This window comes from Scyliorhinus torazame, chromosome 7, assembly GCF_047496885.1.
Source record: "Scyliorhinus torazame isolate Kashiwa2021f chromosome 7, sScyTor2.1, whole genome shotgun sequence".
Taxonomy (NCBI): domain Eukaryota; kingdom Metazoa; phylum Chordata; class Chondrichthyes; order Carcharhiniformes; family Scyliorhinidae; genus Scyliorhinus; species Scyliorhinus torazame.
Window position 1 is genome coordinate 203,712,479 of NC_092713.1, and position 25,567 is coordinate 203,738,045.

Below are 25,567 nucleotides of genomic sequence, written 5' to 3' on the forward strand. Positions count from 1 at the left end.
GACCTAAAGCCCAGCCCCACCCACTCTCTGACATCACTGTTTTCTTAAAGGTACATTGCTTACACATCCATTTCTTAAAGACACTCTTGCATGACTTGACTTGTGGAGCTGAGTCCACAAAAGATCAGCCATGATCTCATTGAATGGCGGAGCAGGCTCGAGGGGCCAGATGGCCTACTCCTGCTCCTAGTTCTTATGTTCTTATGACAGGAACAATAACCGAGAACACCCAGGCAGAATCTGTGGAGAGAGAATCTGAGTTTCAGACCAAATGTGCTTTCATCAGAATATACGTTTTGAGCTTCTTTCTTTGCCCGAATTTTCAGAAGAAGACTGGGTGATGCATAGTACAACTTGAGGTTTGAAGACTTTACATAACCTATATCTTCATTTTCAATGTCAACAACATAAAGATTTATTTATGTTGACATTTAATTCTGCGGTGCAATACCTATTTATCTAACTACAATGAGTAGAGTGCTAACTTATTGCTTTTCAGAAATAAATACATGTCATTGCTTTGCTGTTTTAGGGCTGAAGGGCTATTTTCACACTACGACAAGCTTTCCTCAGCCCTGAGTCAGCAGAGTATATTGCACCTCGCTTGTTTAGCTTGTGTGGGCAACAGCAGAGACTGCAGGGAAAATGAGCAAACAATACATGGTGCAGGGAGGCATTCAAGTGGGAGAAGTAAAGAAGAATGTAGTTGTTAGGGGGATAAATACTATTTTTTGCAGCTGAAAAGGTTTATCCTGAAGGCTGTGGTGCCAGTCCCAGGTGCCAACATTAAGGCCATCTAGGGGGTGGAGAGGAACTCTGATTGGAAGAGGAAGGATCCAGTTGGTTGCGGCACACGTGGGTACCAATTACATGGGTAGGACCAAGAATGAGGTTCTGCTCGGGGAATATGAACAGCTAGGGGTTAAATTAAAAATCAGATCCACAAAGGTGGTAATTTCTGGATTACTACCTGTGCCACGTGTATATTTGTATTGGGTAAATAGAATCTCAGAGGGAATGCGTGGCTCATAGATTGATGTGGGAGAAATGGGTTATGATTCATGGGGCACTAGCAACAGTAGTGGGGAAAGTGGGAGCTGGACAGTGGGACAGTTTTCACCTGAACCGCACTGGGACTGGTGTCCTGGGAAATTGTGAACTAGGGCTGTAGAGAGTGCTTTGAACTAAATAATTGGGGGTTCACATGAGGGGACATTTGGAATGTTAGAGAAAGGACCAGGAAATAGTGCAGGGTAGTAAAATGGGCAATGATAACCAGACACTGAAGGACTGAGTGTACAAACTTAAGAGCGTACCAACAAAAGTTTAGATTAAAAATTGTAAAAAGGTACAAAATTGGAAGCTCCATATCTGAATGCATGTAGCATCGCAACCAGATGAATGAATTAAATGCACAAATAGAAATAAATTAATTTGATATAACCATTGCAAAGACATGGTTGCAAAGTAACCAAAGCTGGGTGCTGAATATTATTAATAATAATAATCGCTTATTGTCACAAGTAGGCCAATGAAGTTACTGTGAAAAGCCCCTAGTCGCCACATTCCTGTGCCTGTTCGGGGAGGCCGGTACAGGAATTGAACCCGTGCTGCTGGCCTTGTTCTGCATTACATGCCAGCTGTTTATCCCACTGTGCTAAACCAGCCCCAAATCAAGGATATTTGACATTTTGGAAGGACTGAAAGAAAGAAAAAGGTGGGGTTGCTCTGTTAATAAAGGATGAGATCAAGACAGTCATGAAAAATGATTTTGGCTTGGAAGATCAAGATGTGGAATCAATTTGGTTGGCAATAGATAGCAAAGGACTGGTGGGAGTCAATTATAGGGCTCCTAATAATGCTGTACTGTAGAACAGATTATAAATCATGAAATAATGGGGGCCCATAAGAAAAGTACTGCAATAATTTGTCGGCAATTTTATTTTAATATGAGTGAACTAATCAAATTGGCAAAGGTATCTTAGAAGATGATTGTAGAGCGTATTCAGGACATTTTCTTTGAACAATATGTTCTGGAACCACCCAGAGAGCAAGTTTTATCAGATCTGGTAATATGTAAATGTGACTTGAGTTAATTAACTACTTCATGGTAAATGGTCCTTTAGGTAAGAGCAATCCTAACATGATAACATTTCATATTCAGTTTGAAGTTGAAAAATTTGGGTGTGAAACTAGTGTCTTTAATTAAAAGGGCATAAATGCAGCTTGCTAAAATGGAATGGTAAATATATTAAAAGGTGGAGAAACAGTACCAGATGTTTAAGGAGATATTTCATAATTCTTAACAAAAATATATTCCATTGAGAAAGAGAGACTCTGAGAAGGGGGCATCATCCATGGATAACTAAGGAAGTTAAGGATGGTATCATTGAAAGAAAAGACGTATGATGCTGTGAAGTTTAGTGGTAGGCCTGAAGATTGAGAATTTCTTTGAAAGCAGCAAAGATTGACTAAAAATAATTAAAGAAAAATTGAAGTATGAGAACAAACTAACAAGAAATATGAAAACAGACAGCAAAAGCTGCTACAGTATATAAGGGAAAAGTAGCCAAACGTAGGTGATTGAGCCTTGGGAGAAAAGGGTTGGGAAATTAAAAATGGGAATAGGAATCGAGAAAATGGCAGACTTTGAAAAGCTATTCTATAATCTGTATTCTCAAGCGAGGACACACCGTCTCATGAATAGTAGAAAATCGAGGCAAAAGGGAGGGAAGAACTTCAAGCTGTCCCAGAGAAAAAGTATATGAAAAACGAAAGGGCCTTGGTGCGACCAAACCTGGAGTATGTGTGCAGTTTTGTCTCCTTATACTTGCCATGCAGTGAAGGTTCACCGGAATAATTCCTGGGCTGGCAGGCATGTCATGTCAGGACAGATTGGGTTTTCTAGGCCTGTATTCACTGGAGTAAAAAAAAAAAAGAGGGGATCTAATTGAAACGTATAAAATTCTGACAGGCTGGACAAACTGGATGCAGGAATGATGTTTCCCTTGGCCAGTGGGGTCTCCAGAACAAGGGATCACTGTCTCAGGATACAGGGTATGCCATTTAGGACTGAGATGAGGACACATCTCTTCACTCAAGAGGGTGGTGAACTTGTGGAGGCCAAATCACCATGTATTTAAGAAAGAAATAGATAGATTTCTAGATATTAAAGCTGTCGAGGGGTATGATGAGAGCAGGGGAATGGCATTGAGAAAGCGGATCAGCCATGATCACATTAAATGGTGGAGCAGGCATGATGGGCTGAATGGCCTACTCCTCATCCTATTTTCTATGTTTATAAAGGTTGACAAATCCGCTGTACCTGAGGGCCTGCATTTCAGGGTCTTAAAAAAAGTGGCTGGAGAGATGAAGTTCCCTAGATTCTGAAAAGGTCCCAGCAGATTGGAAACAATCAAATGTAACATGACTGCTGGAAGGGAAACCAAAAGCAGGAAACTAGGCCAGTTAACTTGCCATCTGTCATTGGGAAAATATTGGAATCTATTATTAAAGAAGTAGTGGTAGCAGCACAGAATCCAAATACAATCAAGCAGCATCAACATGGTTTTATGGAAGGTAAATATTTGAGTTCTTTGAGGATGTAACTAGCTAGGTGGATAAAGGGGAACCAGTAGATGTATTGTATTTGGATTTCCAAAAGGCATTCAGTAAGATGCCACAAAAATGGTCACTACACAAGCTAAGAGCTCATTAAGTCGGGGTAATGTATTGGCATGAAGGTTTGGCTAACTAACAGGAGACAGAGTAGGGATAAATGATTGGTTAACTGTGGAATGTCACCAGGAATCAATGCTGGGGCATCAACTATTTACAATCTATAACCACATTTTCTGACCATTCTAAGACTCTACTTTTACACTCCATCCATCTTGCAATAAAGTCTAACGTTGCATTTACCATCCTATTTACTTGATGTACCTGCATGCTAATTCTTTATAGATTCACAGAAGGTTCACAGCTGATTCCTGGGATGAACGGGTTGTCTCATGAGGAAAGGTTGGGCCTATACTTACCGGAGTTTAGAGGATAAGAGGTGATCTTATTGAAACATAGTCTGAGTGGGCTTGACAGGGTGGATGCTGGGAGGATGTTTCCCTTCAAGCAGGAATCTAGAATTTGGGGGCACAGTTTTAAAATAAAATAAGGTGTCTCCTATTTAAGACCGTTGTGAAGGAAGGGTCGTTAATCTTTGGAATCCTCTTCACTAGAGAGCAATGGAGCTGAGTTCGACCGATTTTTGATTGGTGAGCCAGTTGATGGTTATGAAGGGCTGGCAGAAATGTGGAGTTAAGGCCATGATCTTATTGAACAGATAATCCCATGGGGCTGAACAGCCAGATGACTATGTTCTTATGAAGGTCTACCAGTTTAAAAAAAATTTACAACATGTCCTTTTTGCACCACATATTTCTGTCAGAGACACAAACTAATCTTAAATTGTTGAGTCTTCTAGACTCTGGCCTAAAAAAGGTAATTGTATTCTGATCTGCAAAGTAATTGTTTAAGAAGGGTAGCAAGGATAATCCAGAGAACTACAGGCTGGTGAGCCTTACGTCAGTGGTAGGGAAATTACTGGAGGGAATTCTTCGAGACAGGATCTACTCCCATTTGGAAGCAAATGGACATATTAGCGAGAGGCAGCATGGTTTTGTGAAGAGGAGGTCGTGTCTCACTAACTTGATAGAGTTTTTCAAGGAGGTCACAAAGCTGATTGATGTAGGTAGGGCAGTGGATGTTGTCTATATGGACTTCAGTAAGGCCTTTGACAAGGTCCCTCACGGCAGACTGGTACAAAAGATGAAGTCACATGGGATCAGGGGTGAGCTGGCAAGATGGATATGAACTGGCTAGGTCATAGAAGGCAGAGAGTAGCAATGAAAGGATGCTTTTCTGATTTGGAGGGCTGTGACTAGTGGTGTTCCACAGGGATCAGTGCTGGGACCTTTGCTGTTCGTAGAATTATATAAATGATTTGGAGGAAAATGTAACTGGTCTGATTAGTAAGTTTGCAGACGACACTAAGGTTGGTGGCAGTGCGGATAGCGATGAGGATTGTCAGAGGATACAGCAGGATTTAGATCGTTTGGAGGCTTGGGCGGAGAGATGGCAAATGGAGTTTAATCCGGACAAATGTGAGGTAATACATTTTGGAAGGTCGACTGCAGGTAGGGAATGTACAGTGAATGGTAGAACCCACAAGAGTATTGACAGTCAGAGAGATCTAGGTGTACAGGCCCACTGAAAGGGGCTATACAGGTGGAGAAGGTAGTCAAGAAGGCATACGGCATGCTTGCCTTCATTGGCTGGGGCATTGAGTATAAAAATTGGCAAGTCTTGTTGCAGCTGTATAGAACCTTAGTTAGGCCACACTTGGGTATAGTGTTCAATTCTGGTTGCCACACTGCCAGAAGGGTGTGGAGGCTTCAGAGAGGGTGCAGAAGAGATTTACCAGGATGTTGCCTGGTATGAAGGGCATTAGCTATGAGGAGAGGTTGAATAAACTCTGTTTGTTCTCACTGGAACGACGGAGGTTGAGGGGCAACCTGATAGAAGTCTACAAAATTATGAGGGGCATAGACAAAGTGGATAGTCAGAGACTTTTTCCCAGGGTAGAGGGATCAATTACTAGGGGGCATAGGTTTAAGGTGCGAGGGGCAAGGTTTAGAGGAGATGTACGAGGCAAGTTTATTTCACAGAGGGTAGTGGGTGTCTGGAACCCACTGCCGGAGGAGGTGGTGGAAGCAGGGACAATAGTGGCGTTTAAGGGGCATCTTGACAAATACATGATTAGGATGGGAATAGAGGGATACGGACTCCGGAAGTGTAGAAGATTTTAGTTTAGACAGGCAGCATGGTTGGCACGGGCTTGGAGGGCCGAAGGGCCTGTTCCTGTGCTGTACTTTTCTTTGTTCTTTGCTCTTTGAAAGGCAATTGCATTTTAATCTGCAAAGTCTCCTTACCACACAACTAACCTGTGATTGATCTGAGCTTCCATTGGCTTCCCAACAATTTAGGATTTGGGGGTGGCACAGTGGTTAGCATTGCTGCCTCACAGTGCCAGGGACCTGGGTTCAATTCTGGCCTGGGGTGACTGTGTGGAGTTTGCACGTTCTCCCAGTGTCTGCATGTGTTTCCTCCCAGGCTCCGGTTTCCTCCCACCGTCCAAAGATGTGCAGGTCAGGTGAATTGGCCATGCTAAATTGCGCCTTAGTGCCCAAAGATGAGGTGGAATTACAGGGATAGGGCAGGTCTATGGGCCTGTGCCTAGGTAGGGTTCTCTTTGAGGGTAGGCGTAGATACAATGGGCTGAATGTCATCCTTCTGCACTGTAGCGATTCTATGATTTTTGTCCTTAACATGTCTTTATTTTGCTTCAAAGCTACTGGAGTTTGTCCAGCAGTGTAATTGCTTGAATCACTGCTGCTATTATCTGTCAAGATGTCCTGCATTGTTCTCATTAAGCTGAGGGGATGAAGTGATGATTCCATAGGTCCCTGCAGTGTATTGAGCTAGAACTAATGTTCAACACTGACCTAAAGTCATGAATATGAATGTTTCAGTTTTGTGCTGTGCTGGCCCTCATCTTCTCCAAAGCTGGTCCTGTGCTGGTTCTCACTGTATCCTGATTCGAAGAACAGTAGAGTCTGACCCTGACTAGCTCATTCTAGCAGAATTGCAACTGCTGTCAGAAAACGGAGGCCAGCTGTAACTGTGTAAGTGGGGATAAGAGGGTGGGGAAGGGGAAAACAATGGCAAAGAGGTAATAACTATATCTAAGGCACTCCCTTTCTTTGTTTCAGGTTTGTGCCTTGACTCACCTGGTCTAACAGATGCACAGTGTGGTGAATTGTAAGTAATGTTCAAAAGCATTGCACTCGGGACCTCTGACATGACATCCGAAAATCCCTGCCAAAATCCCCTCCGCCTCGGACATGCCCAAAACATATGTACATGATTCGCAGAACTCCCGGCCACACCCACACCTGTCCTTTACCTCCTCAAAAAAACCTACTTATCCGAGCCACAGTCATATGAGCCCTATGGACAACCTTGAATTGGATCAGGCTAAACCTGGCACATGACGAGGATGCATTGACACTCCTCAGGGCCTCCTCCTATAACCCGTGGATAGCACAGCGGTTAGCACAGTTGCTTCGCAGCTCCAGGGTCCCAGGTTTGATTCCTGGCTTGGGTCGCTATCTGTGCGGAGTCTGCATGTTCTCCCCGTGTCTGCGTGGGTTTCCTCCGGGGGCTCCGGTTTTTCCCACCGTCCAAAGATGTGCAGGTTAGGTGGATTGGCTATGCTGAATTGACCTTGGTGTCCCAAAGAAAAGGTTAGGTGGGGTTATGGGGTAGGGTGGAGCTGTGGGGTAGGGAAGAGGTATGGGCTTGGGTAGGGTGCTCTTTCCAAGGACCGGTGCAGACTGCACTGTAAATTCTATCATACTATCATAACCCGACTTCCAACTCTTCCTCCCACTTCCTCTTCACCCCCCCTATTGGAACCTCTTCCCACTCCCATCAGTTCCTTATATATTTCCGAGAACCTCCCCTCCCCGACCCCTGTTTTTGACATTACTTTATCCTGTAGCCCCCTTAGTGGGAGGCGAGGGAAGTCCAGGACCTGCCTCCGGACAAAATCCTGCAATTGTAAGTACCGGAACCCATTTCCCCCATTGCAACTCAAACTCATCCTCTAGCTCCTCCCAACCTTCCTCAATGAAAAGGTCTCCAAATCTCTCGATCCCTGCTCGCTGCCACCTCCTAAAGCCCCCGTCCAACCCCCCTGGTGATTGTCACAGATTGGTGACCACACCGACGCCCCCTCCAGTCCCATATGATGCCTCCATCGCCCCACACTCTCAGGGCTGCCACTACCATTGGGCTTGTGGAGTACCGGGCCGGCGAGAACGGCAGAGCTTAACAAAGCTTTCAAACTCGTGCCCTTACAAGATGCCACATCCACTCGCTCCCACACTGACTCCTCCCCCACTACCCACTTCCTAACCATCGATATATTAGGTGCCCAGTAATAGTTGATTAAATTCGGAAGGGCCAACCCCACACCCCCCCGTTCAAGGAAGACCTTCTTCATCTGGAGGTCTTTCCCAGCCCATATAAAACCCAAGATCGACACATACATCGTCCTAAAAAGGCCTTGGGGTTGAAAATTGGGAGACACTGAAAAACGAACAGCAATCTTAGGAGGACTATCATTTTCACAGTCTGTACCCTCCCCGCCAAGGATAGCAGGCGCACGTCCCACCTTCGGAAGTCCCCTTTCATCTGCTCTGTCAACCTGCCCAAATTTAATTTATGAAGCTGACTCCAGTCCCTTGCCTCTTGAATCCCCAGACATCTAAAACCCCCTCCCACCACCTTGAACGACGTCTCCTCTCCTGCCCCCTTGCCTGGATCGCCAAAAACCTCATTCTTGCCCATATTCAGTTTGTAACCTGAGAACCGACCAAATTCCTCCAATATCCCCATAATTCCTGCAATCTCTCCCCCCCCCCCCCCCCCCAAACGGGTCCGTTATGTAAAGGAGCAAATCGTCTGCATAGAGCGAGACCTTGTGTTCCACACCCCTCTCACTATCCCCCGCCAAATGTTCAATGCTCGCAGCGCCATTGCCAAAGGCTCTATGGCCAGGGCAAACAGTAGTGGGGAAAATGGACATCCCTGTCTCATCCCCTGACACAGGCTAAAATATTCTGATCGCACCTGGTTTGTCCTTGCATTTGCCACCGGTGCCTGATATAGCAACTGGACCGCATCCACAAATCCCTACCCAAACCTCCCAGGACCTCCCACAAATATTTCCACTCCACCCGATCAAAGGCCTTTTCTGCATCCATGGCCACCACCACCTCAACCTCACGCCCCTCCGCAGGAATCATTATTACATTTAGGAGCCGCCTAAAGTTGGATGTCAGGTGTTGTCCCTTAACAAATCCGTCTAGTCCTCCCCTATTACTCCCAGAACACAGTCCTCTATCCGTGTGGCCAAGATCTTTGCCAATAATTTTGCATCCACATTTAGCAGGGAGATTGGCCTATTCGACCCACAGCTCTCCGGATCTTTATCTCGTTTCAAAATAAGGGAAATCTATGCCTGCGATTAACGTTGGGGGGAGCACTACCTGCTCCTTTGACTCAGTAGAACCCGTATCCCTCACTTTTCCTATCTCTCTCGGCGCCTCCTGTTTCCTCATCTGGTGTGCCAGCATCCTGCTAACTTTTTCCCCGAATTCAAAAACCGCCCCGCTTACCCTCCTCAGCTGTCCCACCGCCTTACCTGTGGACAGGAGCCCAAATTCCAGCTGCAGTCTCTGACGCTCCTTCAGAAGCCCGTCATCCGGATACTCCGCATACCTCCTGTCCACCTGTAACATTTCGCCTACCAGCGTGTCTAATTCCTCCTGCTCAGCCTTCTCCTTATGGGCCCAAATTGAGATGAATTCTCCCCTGATAACCGCGTTCAATGTGTCCCAAACCACCCCCGCCGAAACCTCACCCGTGTCGTTGATCCTTATGTATCCCTGAATGGCCTCTCTCACCCGCTTACACACCACCTCCTCTGCTAGCAGCCCCACATCCAACCTCCATTGTGGGCACTGGGCCCTCCCCTTGCTAACTTGCAAGTCCACCCAGTGCAGGGCTTGGTCTGACACCACTATTGCTGAATATTCAGCATCTACCACCTCAGCCAACCATGAACCCCTGGAGGCTGATACCTTCCCAGACCGAGAACCTGACCGGTCCAACCTTGGATCAAGGACCGTATTGAAATTTCCCCCACAATCGGTCGATGTGAATCTAGGTCCGGTATCCATCTCTCAAACCCCACGTCATCCCAGTTCGGGGCATATATATTTACCAACACCACGGCCATTCCCTCCAGTTTCCCACTAACCATAACATATCTACCCCCCCCCAGGTCCGCTTCTATATTCCGCACCTCGAATGCCACCCGCTTATTAACCAAGATCGCCATCCCCTCGTTTTAAAGTCTAACCCCGAATGGAACACCTGTCCAACCCATCCCTTCTTTAACCTAATCTGATCCCCCACCTTCAAATGTATCTCCGGCAACATGGCCACGCCTGCCTTCATTTGCCTCAAGTGCGCAAACACACTGACTGTTTAGACTGCCCCATTCAGTCCCCGAATGTTCCACGTGACTAGCCTGGTCGGGGGCACCCCGCGCCCCTCCCCTGCTGATCATTCATAGCCTCTCCAAGGCCAATCTTCAGCCCATGTCCCGCACCTCCCCTGTCCCACGCTTGGGCAACTACCGTCATCAGCCGCCCTCCTCCTCCACTTTGAAAGTCCCCTTCCCGTCAGTAGTATAATACCCCCCCCCCAAAGATCTTCAACTCACCCCCCACTTCGCTTCTGTGAACTAGCTAGCCTGGCAGCCCCTGCCCATGGCGCCTAGCATCCTACTCCCCACTGATTCCCCTCCCCCCGCTCTTAGTGCAAACAGTCAAAATAAAGGCAAAAAGTAAAAACAAACAAACAATCCCACGCAAGGTCCGAACACGGAGACCCACCCCTCAACCCTTAACAAAGAACTGTAAACCAGCCTAACCCCAAAAGAAACAAAACGAAAAAATGAAAGAAACCCGAACACCAAAACCCCAAAGTTTTTCACAGTACGGTACATGCACCCCACTTCTCCTTCATCAAAGTTAAAGGTCCTCCTTCTCTTGCCAGTACATTCGCTTTCATGAAGTCCACGGCCTGCTCCGCCGAGCCAAAGTAAAGCTCCCGGCCCCCATAGGTCACCCATAGGCGAGCCGGCTAGAGTAGTCCGAACTTTACACCCTTCTTGTACAGGGCCGACTTGACCTTATTAAAGCTCACCCTCCTCTTCACCAGCTCTGCCCCCAGGTCCTGATGCACACGAATCTCGACACCTTCCCAGTTGCATCGCCTCGTCTGCTTGGCCCACCTCATGATCCGTTCCTTATCCAGGAACCGATGCAACCGTACCACCATTGTCCACGCCCGATCCACCTCCAACGGCTGGTCAAATGCACCTTCCCCAAGCAGCTTCTCCAGCATCTTCCCAACTTGCGCACCAGCACCCGTTCCTTCGCTCCCCTCCGGCAGGCCCATGATTCGGATGTTCTGCCTATGAGAACTGTTCTCCAGGTACTCCACTTTCTCCAGCAGTCGCTTCTGCTGGTGACGGCAGGCATTCCCATCTCTGCTGCCATTGCGGTTTCTCGTGCTCCCCCACCAGCTCCTCCAACCTCTGGATCACCTACCCCTAGGCTGCCAGTCTCGTCTACATGCGGTCAACCACCGCCTTGATTGAGTCCACCGCCCGGGCCAGTTCCTCCAAACTTTCCGTCCGCTGCTGGGTGAACTTCCCGTTCAAGAAGCTCACCAACTGCTCCATCAACCACTGGGCTGGCAGGCCTGTCCCTGCCCATCCACCATGTCCGCCTGCGTTGCCAGCTCTTACCCGACTCTGTCAACTGGTTTGCTTTTTTCCGGGAACTTACACGCCACCAACTAGGGGTCACTCTCTTCTGCTCTCACTTCGACACATTTTTTCCTCCCAAATCCCTGCTGCAACATAGAACATAGAACATAGAAAATACAGCACAGAACAGGCCCTTCGGCCCACGATGTTGTGCCGAACCTTTGTCCTAGATTAATCATAGATTATCATTGAATTTACAGTGCAGAAGGAGGCCACTCGGCCCCCCGAGTCCGCACCGGCTCCTGGAAAGAGCACCACACCCAAACTCAACACCTCCACCCAACACCAAGGGCAATTTGGACATTAAGGGCAATTTATCATTGGCCAATTCACCTAACCCGCACATCTTTGGACTGTGGGAGGAAACCGGAGCACCCGAGGGAAGCCCACGCAGACACGGGGAGGACGTGCAGACTCCGCACAGACAGTGACCCAAGCCGGAATCAAACCTGGGGCCATGGAGCTGTGAAGCAATTGCGCTATCCACAATGCTACCGTGCTGCCCTTAAGAACAAATAAATCTACACTATATCATTTTACCGTCATCCATGTACCTATCCAATAGCTGCTTGAAGGTCCCTAATATTTCCGACTCAACTACTTCCACAGGCAGTGCATGCCATGCCCCCACTATTCTCTGAGTAAAGAACCTACCTCTGATATCCCTCCTATATCTTCCACCTTTCACCTTAAATTTATGTCCCCTTGTAATGGTGTGTTCCACCCGGGGAAAAAGTCTCGGACTGTCTACTCTATCTATTCCCCTGATCATCTTATAAACCTCTATCAAGTCGCCCCTCATCCTTCTCCGCTGTAATGAGAAAAGGCCTAGCACCCTCAACCTTTCCTCGTAAGACCTACTCTCCATTCCAGGCAACATCCTGGTAAATCTTCTTTGCACCTTTTCCAGAGCTTCCACATCCTTCCTAAAATGAGGCGACCAGAACTGTACACAGTACTCCAAATGTGGCCTTACCAAAGTTTTGTACAGCTGCATCATCACCTCACGGCTCTTAAATTCAATCCCTCTGTTAATGAACGCGAGCACACCATAGGCCTTCTTCACAGCTCTATCCACTTGAGTGGCAACTTTCAAAGATGTATGAACATAGACCCCAAGATCTCTCTGCTCCTCCACATTGCCAAGAGCCCTACCGTTAACCGTATATTCCGCATTCATATTTGTCCTTCCAAAATGGACAACCTCACACTTTTCAGGGTTAAACTCCATCTGCCACTTCTCAGCCCAGCTCTGCATCCTATCTATGTCTCTTTGCAGCCGACAACAGCCCTCCTTACTATCCACAACTCCACTAATCTTCGTATCGTCTGCAAATTTACTGACCCACCCTTCAACTCCCTCATCCAAGTCATTAATGAAAATCACAAACAGCAGAGGACCCAGAACTGATCCCTGCGGTACGCCACTGGTAACTGGGATCCAGGCTGAATATTTGCCATCCACCACCACTCTCTGACTTCTATCGGTTAGCCAGTTCGTTATCCAACTGGCCAAATTTCCCACTATCCCATGCCTCCTTACTTTCTGCATAAGCCTACCATGGGGAACTTTATCAAATGCCTTACTAAAATCCATGTACACTACATCCACTGCTTTACCTTCATCCACATGCTTGGTCACCTCCTCAAAGAATTCAATAAGATTTGTAAGGCAAGACCTACCCCTCACAAATCCGTGCTGACTATCCCTAATCAAGCAGTGTCTTTCCAGATGCTCAGAAATCCTATCCTTCAGTACCCTTTCCATTACTTTGCCTACCACCGAAGTAAGACTAACTGCCTGTAATTCCCAGGGTTATCCCTAGTTCCTTTTTTGAACAGGGGCACGACATTCGCCACTCTCCAATCCCCTGGTACCACCCCTGTTGACAGTGAGGACAAAAAGATCATTGCCAACGGCTCTGCAATTTCATCTCTTGCTTCCCATAGAATCCTTGGATATATCCCGTCAGGCCCGGGGGACTTGTCTATCCTCAAGTTTTTCAAAATGCCCAACACATCTTCCTTCCTAACAAGTATTTCCTCGAGCTTACCAATCTGTTTCACACTGTCCTCTCCAACAATATTGCCCCTCTCATTTGTAAATACAGAAGAAAAATACTCATTCAAGACCTCTCCTATCTCTTCAGACTCAATACACAATCTCCCGCTACTGTCCTTGATCGGACCTACCCTCGCTCTAGTCATTCTCATATTTCTCACATATGTGTAAAAGGCCTTGGGGTTTTCCTTGATCCTACCCGCCAAAGATTGTTCATGCCCTCTCTTAGCTCTCCTAATCCCTTTCTTCAGTTCCCTCCTGGCTATCTTGTATCCCTCCAATGCCCTGTCTGAACCTTGTTTCCTCAGCCTTACATAAGTCACCTTTTTCCTCTGAACAAGACATTCAACCTCTCTTGTCAACCATGGTTCCCTCACTCGACCATCTCTTCCCTGCCTGACAGGGACATACATATCAAGGACACGTAGTACCTGTTCCTTGAACAAGTTCCACATTTCACTTGTGTCCTTCCCTGCCAGCCTATGTTCCCAACTTATGCACTTCAATTCTTGTCTGACAACATCGTATTTACCCTTCCCCCAATTGTAAACCTTGCCCTGTTGCACGTACCTATCCCTCTCCATTACTAAAGTGAAAGTCACAGAATTGTGGTCACTATCTCCAAAATGCTCCCCCACTAACAAATCTATCACTTGCCCTGGTTCATTACCCAGTACTAAATCCAATATTGCCCCTCCTCTGGTCGGACAATCTACATACTGTGTTAGAAAAGCTTCCTGGACACACTGCACAAACACCACCCCATCCAAACTATTTGATCTAAAGAGTTTCCACTCAATATTTGGGAAGTTAAAGTCGCCCATGACTACTACCCTATGACTTCTGCACCTTTCCAAAATCTGTTTCCCAATCTGTTCCTCCACATCTCTGCTACTATTGGGGGGCCTATAGAAAACTCCTAACAAGGTGACTGCTCCTTTCCTATTTCTGACTTCAACCCATACTACCTTAATCGGGTGATACTCCTCGAACTGCCTTTCTGCAGCTGTTATACTATCTCTCATTAATAATGCCACCCCCCCACCTCTTTTACCACCCTCCCTAATCTTATTGAAACATCTATAACCAGGGACCTCCAACAACCATTTCTGCCCCTCTTCTATCCAAGTTTCCGTGATGGCCACCACATCGTAGTCCCAAGTACCGATCCATGCCTTAAGTTCACCCACCTTATTCCTGATGCTTCTTGCGTTGAAGTATACACACTTCAACCCATCTCCGTGCCTGCAAATACTCTCTTTTGTCAGTGTTCCCTTCCCCACTGCCTCATTACATGCTTTGGCGTCCTGAATATCGGCTACCTTAGTTGCTGGACTACAAATCCGGTTCCCATTCCCCTGCCAAATTAGTTTAAACCCTCCCGAAGAGTACTAGCAAACCTCCCTCCCAGGATATTGGTGCCCCTCTGGTTCAGATGCAACCCGTCCTGCTTGTACAGGTCCCACCTTCCCCAGAATGCGCTCCAATTATCCAAATACCTGAAGCCCTCCCTCCTACACCATTCCTGCAGCCACGTGTTCAACTGCGCACTCTCCCTATTCCTAGCCTCACTATCACGTGGCACCGGCAACAAACCAGAGATAATAACTCTGTCTGTCCTGGCTTTCAACTTCCAGCCTAACTCCCTAAACTTGTTTATTACCTCCACACCCCTTTTCCTACCTATGTCGTTGGTACCAATGTGCACTAGTCTCGCTCGCGACCACAGAATCTCCTATCTATTCCCCTAACCATTGAATCTCCTACAACTATTGCTTTTCTATTCTCCCCCCTTCCCTTCTGAGCCCCAGAGCCAGACTCCGTGCCAGAGACCTGACCGCTAGGGCCTTCCCCCGGTAGGTCATCCCCCCCCAACAGCATCCAAAACGGTATACTTGTTTTGAAGGGGAACGGCCACGAGGGATCCCTGCACTGTCTGCCTGTTTGTTTTTTTCCCCCTGATTGTAACCCAGCTATTCTTGTCCTGTACCTTGGGTGTGGTTACCTCCCTGTAACTCTTCTCAATCACCCCCTCTGCCTCCCGGATGATCCGAAGTTCATCCAGCTTCAGCTCCAGTTCCCTAACACGGTCTTTGAGGAGCTGAAGTTGGGTACACTTCCCGCAGGTATAGTCAGTGGGGACACCGGTGGTATCCCTCACCACCCACATCCTACAGGAGGAGCATGTAACTGGCCTAGCCTCCATCCCCTCTTACCTTAAAGAATATAGCTGCTGTGTGGACTAACTAGATCTCCGCCCTCCGACTCTGCTCCTAGTCAGCTACACTTCCTGTAAACTCCTGGCTCTCTTCACACTCTTTGCGGAAATGTCGGAAACAAAATGAAAGGAGCACCTTACTCCCTCCTCACCTAACTCCCTCGGTCACCAAACTCTCACTATCGCACTCAAAAAGCACCAAATTCAGCACTCGGTGCAAACTGGGGTAAAGGCCACAAAAAGACCACCGCGAGCGGGAGCCACCAAATATGCGACCACTCACCCCATGGCCACCACCGGAAATCTAAAGACACACTCCTGGATGCAAACCAAACTCCTATCTCTCTCTATTTCCTTCGAAGGCAGGAATCCTGAACAATTGAACCAAATTCACGTGTTGGGAAAGCTGATGCTGTGCACCATTGGAATCCTTGCACTCCAACTGTGTGCGGAACAGTAGTTAGCACTGCTGCCTCACACCTCTCGGGACCCTGTATCCAGCCTCGGGTGACTGTCTGTGTGGAGTTTGCACTTCCTCTCTGTATCAGCGTGGGTTTCCTCCAGGTGCTCCGGTTTCCTCCCACAGTCCAAAGATGTGTAAGTTAGGTGGATTGGCCAATCTAAATTGCCCCTTGGTGTACAAAAAGGTTAGGTGGGGTTACGGGTACAGGGTGGAGGTGTGGACTTAAGTAGCGTGCTCTTTTCAAGGGCCGGTGCAGACTAGATGGGCTGAATGGCCTTCCTGGATTGGATTGGATTTGTTTATTGTCACGTGTACCAAGGTACAGTGAAAAGTATTTTTCTGTGAGCAGCACAGCTCCTGCACTGTAAATTCTATGATTCTGTTTTCTTATTGGTGCGCAGTGTTTTTTGGGGATGTAAACCGTTACTACTCTCGTTCGCTTTCAATACTGTTTGCTGGCCACTGCCTCCTCCAAGAAATGAAATGCTGTCAGTGAAATAAGATGACAAACCCCATGGACTATTCACCAGGTCAGGCCCGCATCTGTGGAGAGAGAAATGGAGTTAAACATTATCAGAGCTGGGAAAAGTTAGAAATGCAATGGAGTTTAAGGAAAGGGGGAAGGTGGGGGTGGTGGGGGAAGGGAATACAAAAGAGAAGGTCTGATAGGGCAGAAGACGGGATAAATTAAATGACAGACGGTTTTGTGGTGCATGGCCAAATGGAGTGGTAATGGGACAAGTAAAGATACAAAAATTGTGGGAGGTGTGAATGGCAGAATGAAGAACAGCTGCTGTCTGAACGTGAAACACAGAAAAAGAAAGTTAAGACCAAAAGATGCAAAGAAAAGGAAGCAAAAAGGCGCAGAGATTATGATCTGAAATTGTTGAACTCCACATTGAATCCTGAAGACTGTAAAGTATCTAATCAAAAGACGAGGTGCTATTCCTCAAGCTTCACTCGAAGATTGCGGTAGGCAGAGGACCGATGTTAACATAGCATAAGAGCAAGGTGAAGTATTAAAATGACGGGCCACAGGAAGCTCAGGGTTTGCGGACAGTACAGAGGTGTTCTGCGAAGCAGCCACCCTGTGTGTTGGTCTCCACAGTGTAGAGCAGACTGCATTGTGAGCAGCGAATACAGTATACTACACTGAAACCACGTTAACTTTGTTTCACCTGGAAGGGGTGTTTGGGGCTTGGACATTGTGCAGAAAAGGACAATGCTATCATTGATGCTCTTTATGTTAATATTAGCCAATGTCAATTTGTTTAAGGCCTGGAAGAAATTATTCCCTCTCTCCACCTACCCTAAGTAGCTACTTCATTTAAAAATAATGCAGTTTTCTCATTTTCATCTGCTTAATGACGCTAACAGCAGTTTCTCACCAACAACGAACTTGTGTTTCTGCTGTGATGCCACACCTGGATTTTGTTTCTATCTCTGACTCTCGTGCATCTTTGTAACTCCTGGTCTCCTTCTCAGCAAACCCGCAGTAATTACCCTCTTCCCCAGCTGCACTCTGTGTTAACTGCCCTTAATAGGCCTCTGCAGTGGATCCCCACAGAAGGCTAAAAGTCACGTTTGGTTTACTGCCTGTACTTCTTTAGAGATCCCTAATGTGATTCAGAACTAACTTTTACTTTGTTACAGTGCAGAAGGAGGCCATTTGATCCATTGGGTCTATACTGGCTCTCCAAACAAGTATCGTGACAGTGCCATTTGGCTGCCTTTTCCCTGTACCCCTGCACATTGTTTCTATTTAAATAATCATCTATAATACCCTCTTGAATGCCTCAATTGAACCTTCCTCCACCACACTTCTAGGCAGTGCATTCCAGACTCAAACAACTCATTGAGTGAAAAAGTTTTTTTTTCTCGCATCCCATTTTCTTTTGCAAATCACTTTAAATCTCTGCTCTTGAGTTGGTGAACCTTTTACCAGCGGGAGCAGTTTCCCCTTGTCTACTCTGTTCACTCCCTTCAGGATTTTGAACATCTCTATCAAATCTCCTCTGAGCTTCATTTTCTGCAAGGAAAACAGTCCCAACCTCTCCAATCTATCCTCGTAAAAGTTTCTCAGCCCTGAAACCATTCTTGTAAACCTTTTCTGCACTTTCTACAATGTGTTCACATCCTTCCTATAGTGTGGCACCCAGAGCTGTACCCAATACATCAGCTGAAGTCTAACTAGTGTCTTGTACAAATTCAGCATCACCTTCCTGCTCTTGTACTCTATGCCCCTATCAATAAAGCCCAGGATGCTATATGCTTTATTAACTGCTCTCTCTACCTGATTGTCCACCTTCAATGGTCTAAGTAAATATACACCCAGGTCCCTCTGTTCCTGCACCACTTTTGAATTTTATCCTTATTTTATATTGTGTCTCCCTATTCTTCCTACCAAAAATGCATCACCTCACACTTCTCTGCATTGAACTACATCTGCCACCTATCTGCCCACTCCACCAACTTGTCAAAGTCCTTTGAAGTTCTACACTGTCCTCCTCACAGTTTACAATACTTCCAAGTTTTGCATCATCTGAAAAATTTGAAACTGTCACCTGCACACCAAGATCTTGAGAATGTCCACCCCTGCTCCCCGCTCCTCCCCTTCAATGCTCGAGGCAATCTGATTTCTCCTTTGCCAATAAAGAAGCATTGAGGAGATCTCTGCTCCTCTTCACAGCAAGTGGGCGAAAACTTGTCTCAGAAGCTTGTATGTTCAAGTCCAACGCCAGACATGACCACATCTTGGCTAACATATTGGTGCAGGACTGAGAGATCATCATGATGGATCATATAACGCAGTCTCCCGAGATTGTGGGGAACAAAGCATGGTAGCACAGTGGTAGGCACAGTTGCTTCACAGCTCCAGGGTCCCAGGTTCGATTCCCCACTAGGTCACTGTCTGTGCGGAGTCTGCACGTTCTCCCCGTGCTTGCGTGGGTTTCCTCCAGGTGCTCCGGTTTCCACCCACAGTCCAAAGATGTGCGGTTTAGGTGGTTTGGCCATGCTAAATTGCCCTTGGTGTCCAAAAAGGTTAAATGTGTTAAATATGTTAATGGGTTACGGGGATAGGGTTAATACGTGGGCTTGAGTAGGGTGCTCTTTGTAAGGGCCGGTGCAGACTTGATGGGCCGAATGGCCTCCTTCTGCACTGAATTCTATGAAAGCAGTATTTTATTTGACCATAGTTACTCTTGAACCATCTGTGAAATGATTCTGCAATCGTGCCCTACTGCTGGCTGTTGTCTCTGGTGTAAAGTATAGCTGCATCTCTTCTGATATATTTTGTTTTATTACAGCAAGCAGCCCATAGGAAGAACGCAACTACTTCTGGTAAGAATCTGCATTGCTAGTGATAAATGACTCTTGGGGAGGGGCAAGGAGCAGGGTTGTTTCCTCCAACAGAAGCAAATGGCACAAGAGCTGTCGAATTTGGAGATGGCACTGCTTTGAGAGGTGGGTATTAGCATCTGGGTGAGATGGGAAGAAGTCATTTTGAAATTTAAATCCTACCTTTATATTTGAACTTTCCCCTCACTTTCTTTTTGTCCTTTGAATTGAAAAGAATTTCCCAGAAAGCTACTTTTCTTTTATCCATGGGTTTTGGAATGTAGGGTTAGATTTAAAAAAAACTGGCGGTTTCAAATTTTCCTGAACCCTGCGTAGTGTAGGAATACTCAGAACATGGGGCTGAATTGATGGCCTTGTCCTGCCCATGCCTTCCAAACAAATAAAAGCCCCGGTTATCTGCGCATGGTCACTCGATCAAAATGGCTTTTGCTTTAAAGGGAAGGGCGAAGGAGAAAGAAAGAAACTGAAGCAGATTATATTTTAAGAATATGTCCTCCAAGCAGTTGGCCCTTGTCCTGGAACCTGGCTCCTTACTCTACCTGTGGTGGACAGTGTGGTTCAGACCTGCCTTCGAACAGCGAAGAAGAAATAGTTGCTGTAGTATTTATTGGTCAACACTCTGACGCAAATCCCTCTGGGGATTAACACAGTGGTGTGGTGGCTGTCACTCAGATCTCACCTCTGATCTAACCACAAAGTAGAAAACTCAAATCAATAAATCTGGTCATTTTAGGTTGGGATCCGAAATCTGACCTTTCCAAAACAACCCGACTGTCACTTTTTAAACTCAATGGTCTTACTAACGTCCTTTGTGCGACACAGACTTCCACAGCATATCCCATGGGCAATGCCTCTGGAACATATAAAAGGTTAACCTGGTGGAAAATAAGACATAAGCACACAGTTAACTCAAATTCTGCTTTGTTTAAAAAGTATATGTATATATTTAATAAACTTGCTTTTGCAGCCGAAGGTTCTCTGCAGCAGCCCTATGTTCGGAGTGTCTGCCCCTCGGAGCCTAGTCCAGAACAGCATGGATTTCGGAAGTCTGGGACACAACAAAGAAAATGTAAGGAGTATATTGCTTCTGCATTTATTTTGTTGGAAATGTTGTAGCACAGCATAGTGCACATCAAGTTGTGTGTGTATATACTGATTTTCTTTTTGGATTATTACTGCAGTTAGACTGTGTCAAGGTGATGATAATTTGGAGCATTTGTCTGTAGCTCTCTAAATGAATTAAAGCAAAATACCGCGGGTGCAGGAAATCTGAAACCCAAAAACAGAAAATGCCGGAAAAAACCCAGCAGGTCTGGCAGCATCTGTGGCGAGAGAAACAGCGTTAATGTTTCTAGTCGGCTAGTGCAAGTGACAAGTGCTTGCAGGATAAATATCATTTTTTTTTTTTAATTTAGAGTACCCAATTCTCCTCTTCCCAATTAAGGGTCAATTTAGCATGGCCAATCCACCTAGCCTGCGCATCTTTGGGTTATGAGGGTGGGACCCACGCAAGCATTGGGAGAATGTGCAAACTCCACATGGGCAGTGACCTGGGGCTGGGATCGAGCTTGGGTCCTCAGCGCTGTGAGGCAGCAGTGCTAACCATTGTGCCACCATGCCGCCCATGTGCAGGATAAATATCCGTCTGCATTTTACTTCCAGGTCGTAGAGACATAGAAGTTTACCGAACAGGAGGTTCTGTAAACTTCTGCAGAATAACCCTCTATCCCTGTGCTAGCATTTTTGAAAGAGGTGTCGATTGAGTACCAGTCAGCATACACATGCTGGTGGCAGAGTTGGCAATCATAATTGGGTAAAATTGAGCTAAATCAACACACTCAGTTGATGCTGAAGCAATGTTCGATAGTTTCACCTTAATCCCTACTCCTGTCACATTGCATGAATTACAATATGAAAATTAATAGTTCTGCCCAATTAGTCTGTGTTGGAGTTCATCTTCTACATGTTAAATCGAAGCCTGCCTGTTCCTTGTCCTTTATTCTTCTTTCCTTGAACCACCTAACTAGCCTACACTTAAATAGGGCTCTGTTGCAGTCACTAGCTCTGGAAATGTAATCCATGGGCCCCAACTATTTTTTTTATGTGGAAGCGCCTCCTTTGTATTTTACACCCCTTGGATCGCTGTCTCTTGCTCTTGACTTTCACATCACAACAATCAGCCTGTTCTGTCTACTTATCGCCTTATAATTGTAAATGCCATGGACATATCACTCTGTACAGCAGATGTCTGTTCTAAAGAAAGTAGTCCCACATTTTCAAATGTCTTATCCTTTGTTCCCTTGTATCAGGCAGCAGAACATTGAATTAACAATGTACTCTCTTATGCCTCAATAACCATCCTATGGCATAGAGTGCAGAGCTGCACATTCCTCCCAAATGTACACGTGCTAAGTTTGATTACCATAACGCCTTGATTTTTATTTTCTGTACCTGTCGCCATAAAATTAATCAACTTTTCTACCTTGCCCCTAATTCCTCGATTATCCCTTCCATTTTATTGTTTTGCTTTTAAAATTTTTTTTAAAATTCTCCTCTTTCACATTTTCTCCCACATTTACATCCATCAACAATAAACAATAATCAGCAAGATATGTCAGTCCCCATAATAACAACGATCCCATCTACCCACCAACCCCCCAAACCTCAACCCGCATGTTTACATAAACAAATGACAAAAAGGAATCAGGGATTACCCGTAGTCACCCTTAATCTTACACAGCTCCACCCCCCCCACCCAAAAAGGTCTCCAGCTCCTCCCGTCCACTGCCTCTTGTAAAACTCCTCCTCCCAACCTCGGTTTGTTACCCCCAACTTTCCACCCCGGCTAGACCACTCGGACCCTGTTCTGCCAGGCTCCGATGGCTGCAGCCCCCCCCCCCCCCACCTCACTCCTGTTCACTGGCCGGCTTAAACCGGCCAGCGTGGAGGCCCCCACCCGGGTCCCTTTCCCACTTGCCCGGCCCTAGGAAAGCCCAAAGATCCCCTTTTAGCACACAAACCCCGCATATCCACCTACACCCCAAAGAACTCTCATTTCGAGTGAAAGTCCCGTCCCTTCCCTTGTCCAAATATATACCACATTGGCTCCTTTAGCCTCTACACCCGCGCACAGTGATATAAAAAAGAAGAAAATACAGTCATGAGGTTACATCGGCACATGGCCATTCTTCCTTCCATTTTATTGTTAATCTACTTTGTTGGCTTTGAGAGCTCAATCACGTAATGAGTCTTGATGTTGTGAATATCCAGCTAGTTCAGTTTGAGAAACTGGGTGGCTGAGTACGTCTCTACTGATAGAATCAAAATTCTGAGGTAGCATACCAACCTCAAAAGTTGACAGCGATGTGGTGAAAACTGTACAAATGCCTGACCGAATTCTTGTAATCCTTTTATTTCTAGGAAGGTGACAGGTCTAAAAGACCTCTTTCCCCAGCTCCCAGGACAACTATGATCCACTCACAAGATCCAGATGTCTGTGGAACAATATCTTCCATGTCATCTGTGGTAAGTCCTAACTTAAACAGGTTTGCTTACAGGAAATTGGGTAGTTTGTTTTTAACTCTTTTGCATTTTCATTTAGTTTTTGTTATTCCTTGTCTTTCCCCACTCACTGCTGTTCTTTGAGGTTAATAAGGGTCATTGAATCACATGGCTATTGTTGAATATGCGCTCTTTCTTCGCTTGAGGCCAGCTGGGGCAGCTCCACTGAGATGCACTAATTCGCTCCACATCAATGATGGAACCTTCTTGGTCCTGATGGGTCACCAGGTGACCCAGAAATTTCCTGGTCAGTGAATTGTAGCTGCTACTTGGTCTATTTAATGACTGGTGGACTTTAAAACCTGGTTACGATATCCATTTTTAAAATCAATTCTCAGGATATATCCATCCCTGATTGCTTTTGGGTAGGTGTTGCCGTAGCTGCAGGAGCCTTGGTGAGTTGCTACAGTGCATCCTCTAGCTTGTATAAACTGTGGTGTTTTGTAGGGGAAGGGCATATGTTTAAGATGGTGGATGAGGTTCTGGTCATGTAGGCTGCTATGTCCTTCCTGAGCATTGTTGGAGCTGCAATCATCCAGACAGATAAAGGGTAATCCATTATGGTATTGACTTGTAGATGGAGGAGAGGTTATGTTGATTTATTGATTGTCTGGCGCAAATGTTACTTGTCATTTATCAGCCCCAGCCTGATTGCTGCAGAGGGGCCTGGCTTCTGTATAATATTGTAGATTAAACTGAACACTGCAATCATCAGTGAGTGGCCTTGTTTCTGACCTTGTGATGAAGGAAAGCTCATTGAGGAAGCTGCCCTGGGGATTTCCTGCAGCATTGTCCTGGGTTGAGCTGGTTTGAGTCCCAACAGCTGGAGCTATAATCCTTTGCGTTGAGTGTTGCCCCAGCCACAGTGTTACTGGGATTCCTTGATACCACACTCAGTCAAACTTCGCCTTGATATCAAGGGCACCTCCTCTCTCCTTAGCTAGTGTCCATGTTTGGATCAAATCTGTAATGAGGGTGGTGCAGTGGTTAGCGCTGCTGCCTCATGGCGCCGAGGACCCGGTTTCGACCCTGGCCCCGAGTCACTGTCTGTGCGGAGTTTGCACATTCTCCCAGTGTCTGCGTGGATCTTGCCCTCACAATCCAAAGATGTGCAGGGTAGGTGGATTGGCCACGCTAAATTGCCCTTTAATTGGTGGAAAAAAAAAGGTCTGTAATGAGGCTTGGAGCTGAATGGTCCTGAGTGAGCAGGTTATTGGTGAATATGTGCACTTGATAACGCAGATGTTGACTCTACTTTACTGCCTGTCTGTGTCAACTTGAAGGTTTGATTTAAGTGAGACTTTTTACTGAACTGCAGGTTTAAGGTGAGCAATCAATCTTGCTGCTGACTGAGTTGGGTACGATTAATGTTTAGTCTTTATTCCTGTGACTTGCTCCGATGTTGTTTTTATATTTTAAAATTTTAGTATGACTTGGAGATGGAGGGAGTCAATAGTCCTATGTCAACAGAGTCTCTATGCCTGGATGATTCCATGAACACAGACTACATTCTATCGGGGCTGGTGCCGAATGAGGCAGAGGTAATGCAGAGAACCATGTGTTAAAAGTCATTGTTCCCTATGGAAGCAGCTTCATTGTTTTTCCAGTTGGTTGTTAATTACCTACTGACCAGGCCATCTGCTAATTGCGCTGCTTAATGAAAAACCAGACTTGTTTCAAATGACCGTATTATTTCAAGTGAATGTCAACAATTGTGTCAGCCATGATCCCCACCAACTAAGGTACCCAGTCTCTATTGGGTAGCTAATTGGGTTGCCCCAGTAGGCCCCTGAAGAGGGGGAAAGAGAGTGGATACTGCTGGGAAGTGTAAATGTGGGATGCAGAGTGAGAACGGGAAGGCATTCAGCTGGGATGTCCTGGACTGACTCTTTGACTGGGTTCACCCATGAAGAATGGGCTGAGGTACCACAGGGCTCCTGCCAACTGGGGAGCTGCAACTCTCCGAGAGTCAGTCAGCCCCCATTTTAAAAAAAAATAAAAAATGATCTCCACTGTTTAAATTTCAAATGTAAATAATTTGATCCCAGATTTGTGATCATTGCAATTGAAATTAGAATGGATAGGCACTTGCTGGCCAACACGGGCTGAAGGACCTCTTTCTGTGCTCTAAAGCCCTATGACGGTCATTTCTAGACAAATTGAGACACAGTTGCATGGGAGTGACAGAAATGGTATTGAAGGTATTTTGTTACAATTCAAACTAAGGTATTTCACTCACTACTTGTGTTGTGAATTTCTGCTTCATGGTGGAAGGTTCTCTTTGACCTTGATTTGCAGTCACAAGAATTGGAGGACCCCAGCAATGTAACGTGTTGTAAAATGCACCGCGTTGGTAAATGAGCAATTTGTTTTGATATTTAT

At 46.1% G+C, this 25,567-nt stretch overlaps 1 protein-coding gene across 2 annotated transcripts in view; it reads left to right on the top strand.

Annotated features, from left to right (window-relative positions):
• LOC140426792 (M-phase inducer phosphatase 1-B-like) overlaps positions 1-25,567 on the top strand; it is an 81,312-nt gene that overhangs the window by 36,115 nt on the left and 19,630 nt on the right. For both annotated transcript variants that reach the window (XM_072511971.1, XM_072511970.1), the window contains exons 4-8: positions 6,825-6,873; positions 19,573-19,606; positions 20,592-20,693; positions 23,045-23,149; positions 24,613-24,726. In XM_072511971.1, coding sequence (XP_072368072.1) covers positions 6,825-6,873; positions 19,573-19,606; positions 20,592-20,693; positions 23,045-23,149; positions 24,613-24,726 — 404 coding nt within the window. The remainder of the gene's footprint in view (positions 1-6,824; positions 6,874-19,572; positions 19,607-20,591; positions 20,694-23,044; positions 23,150-24,612; positions 24,727-25,567) is intronic.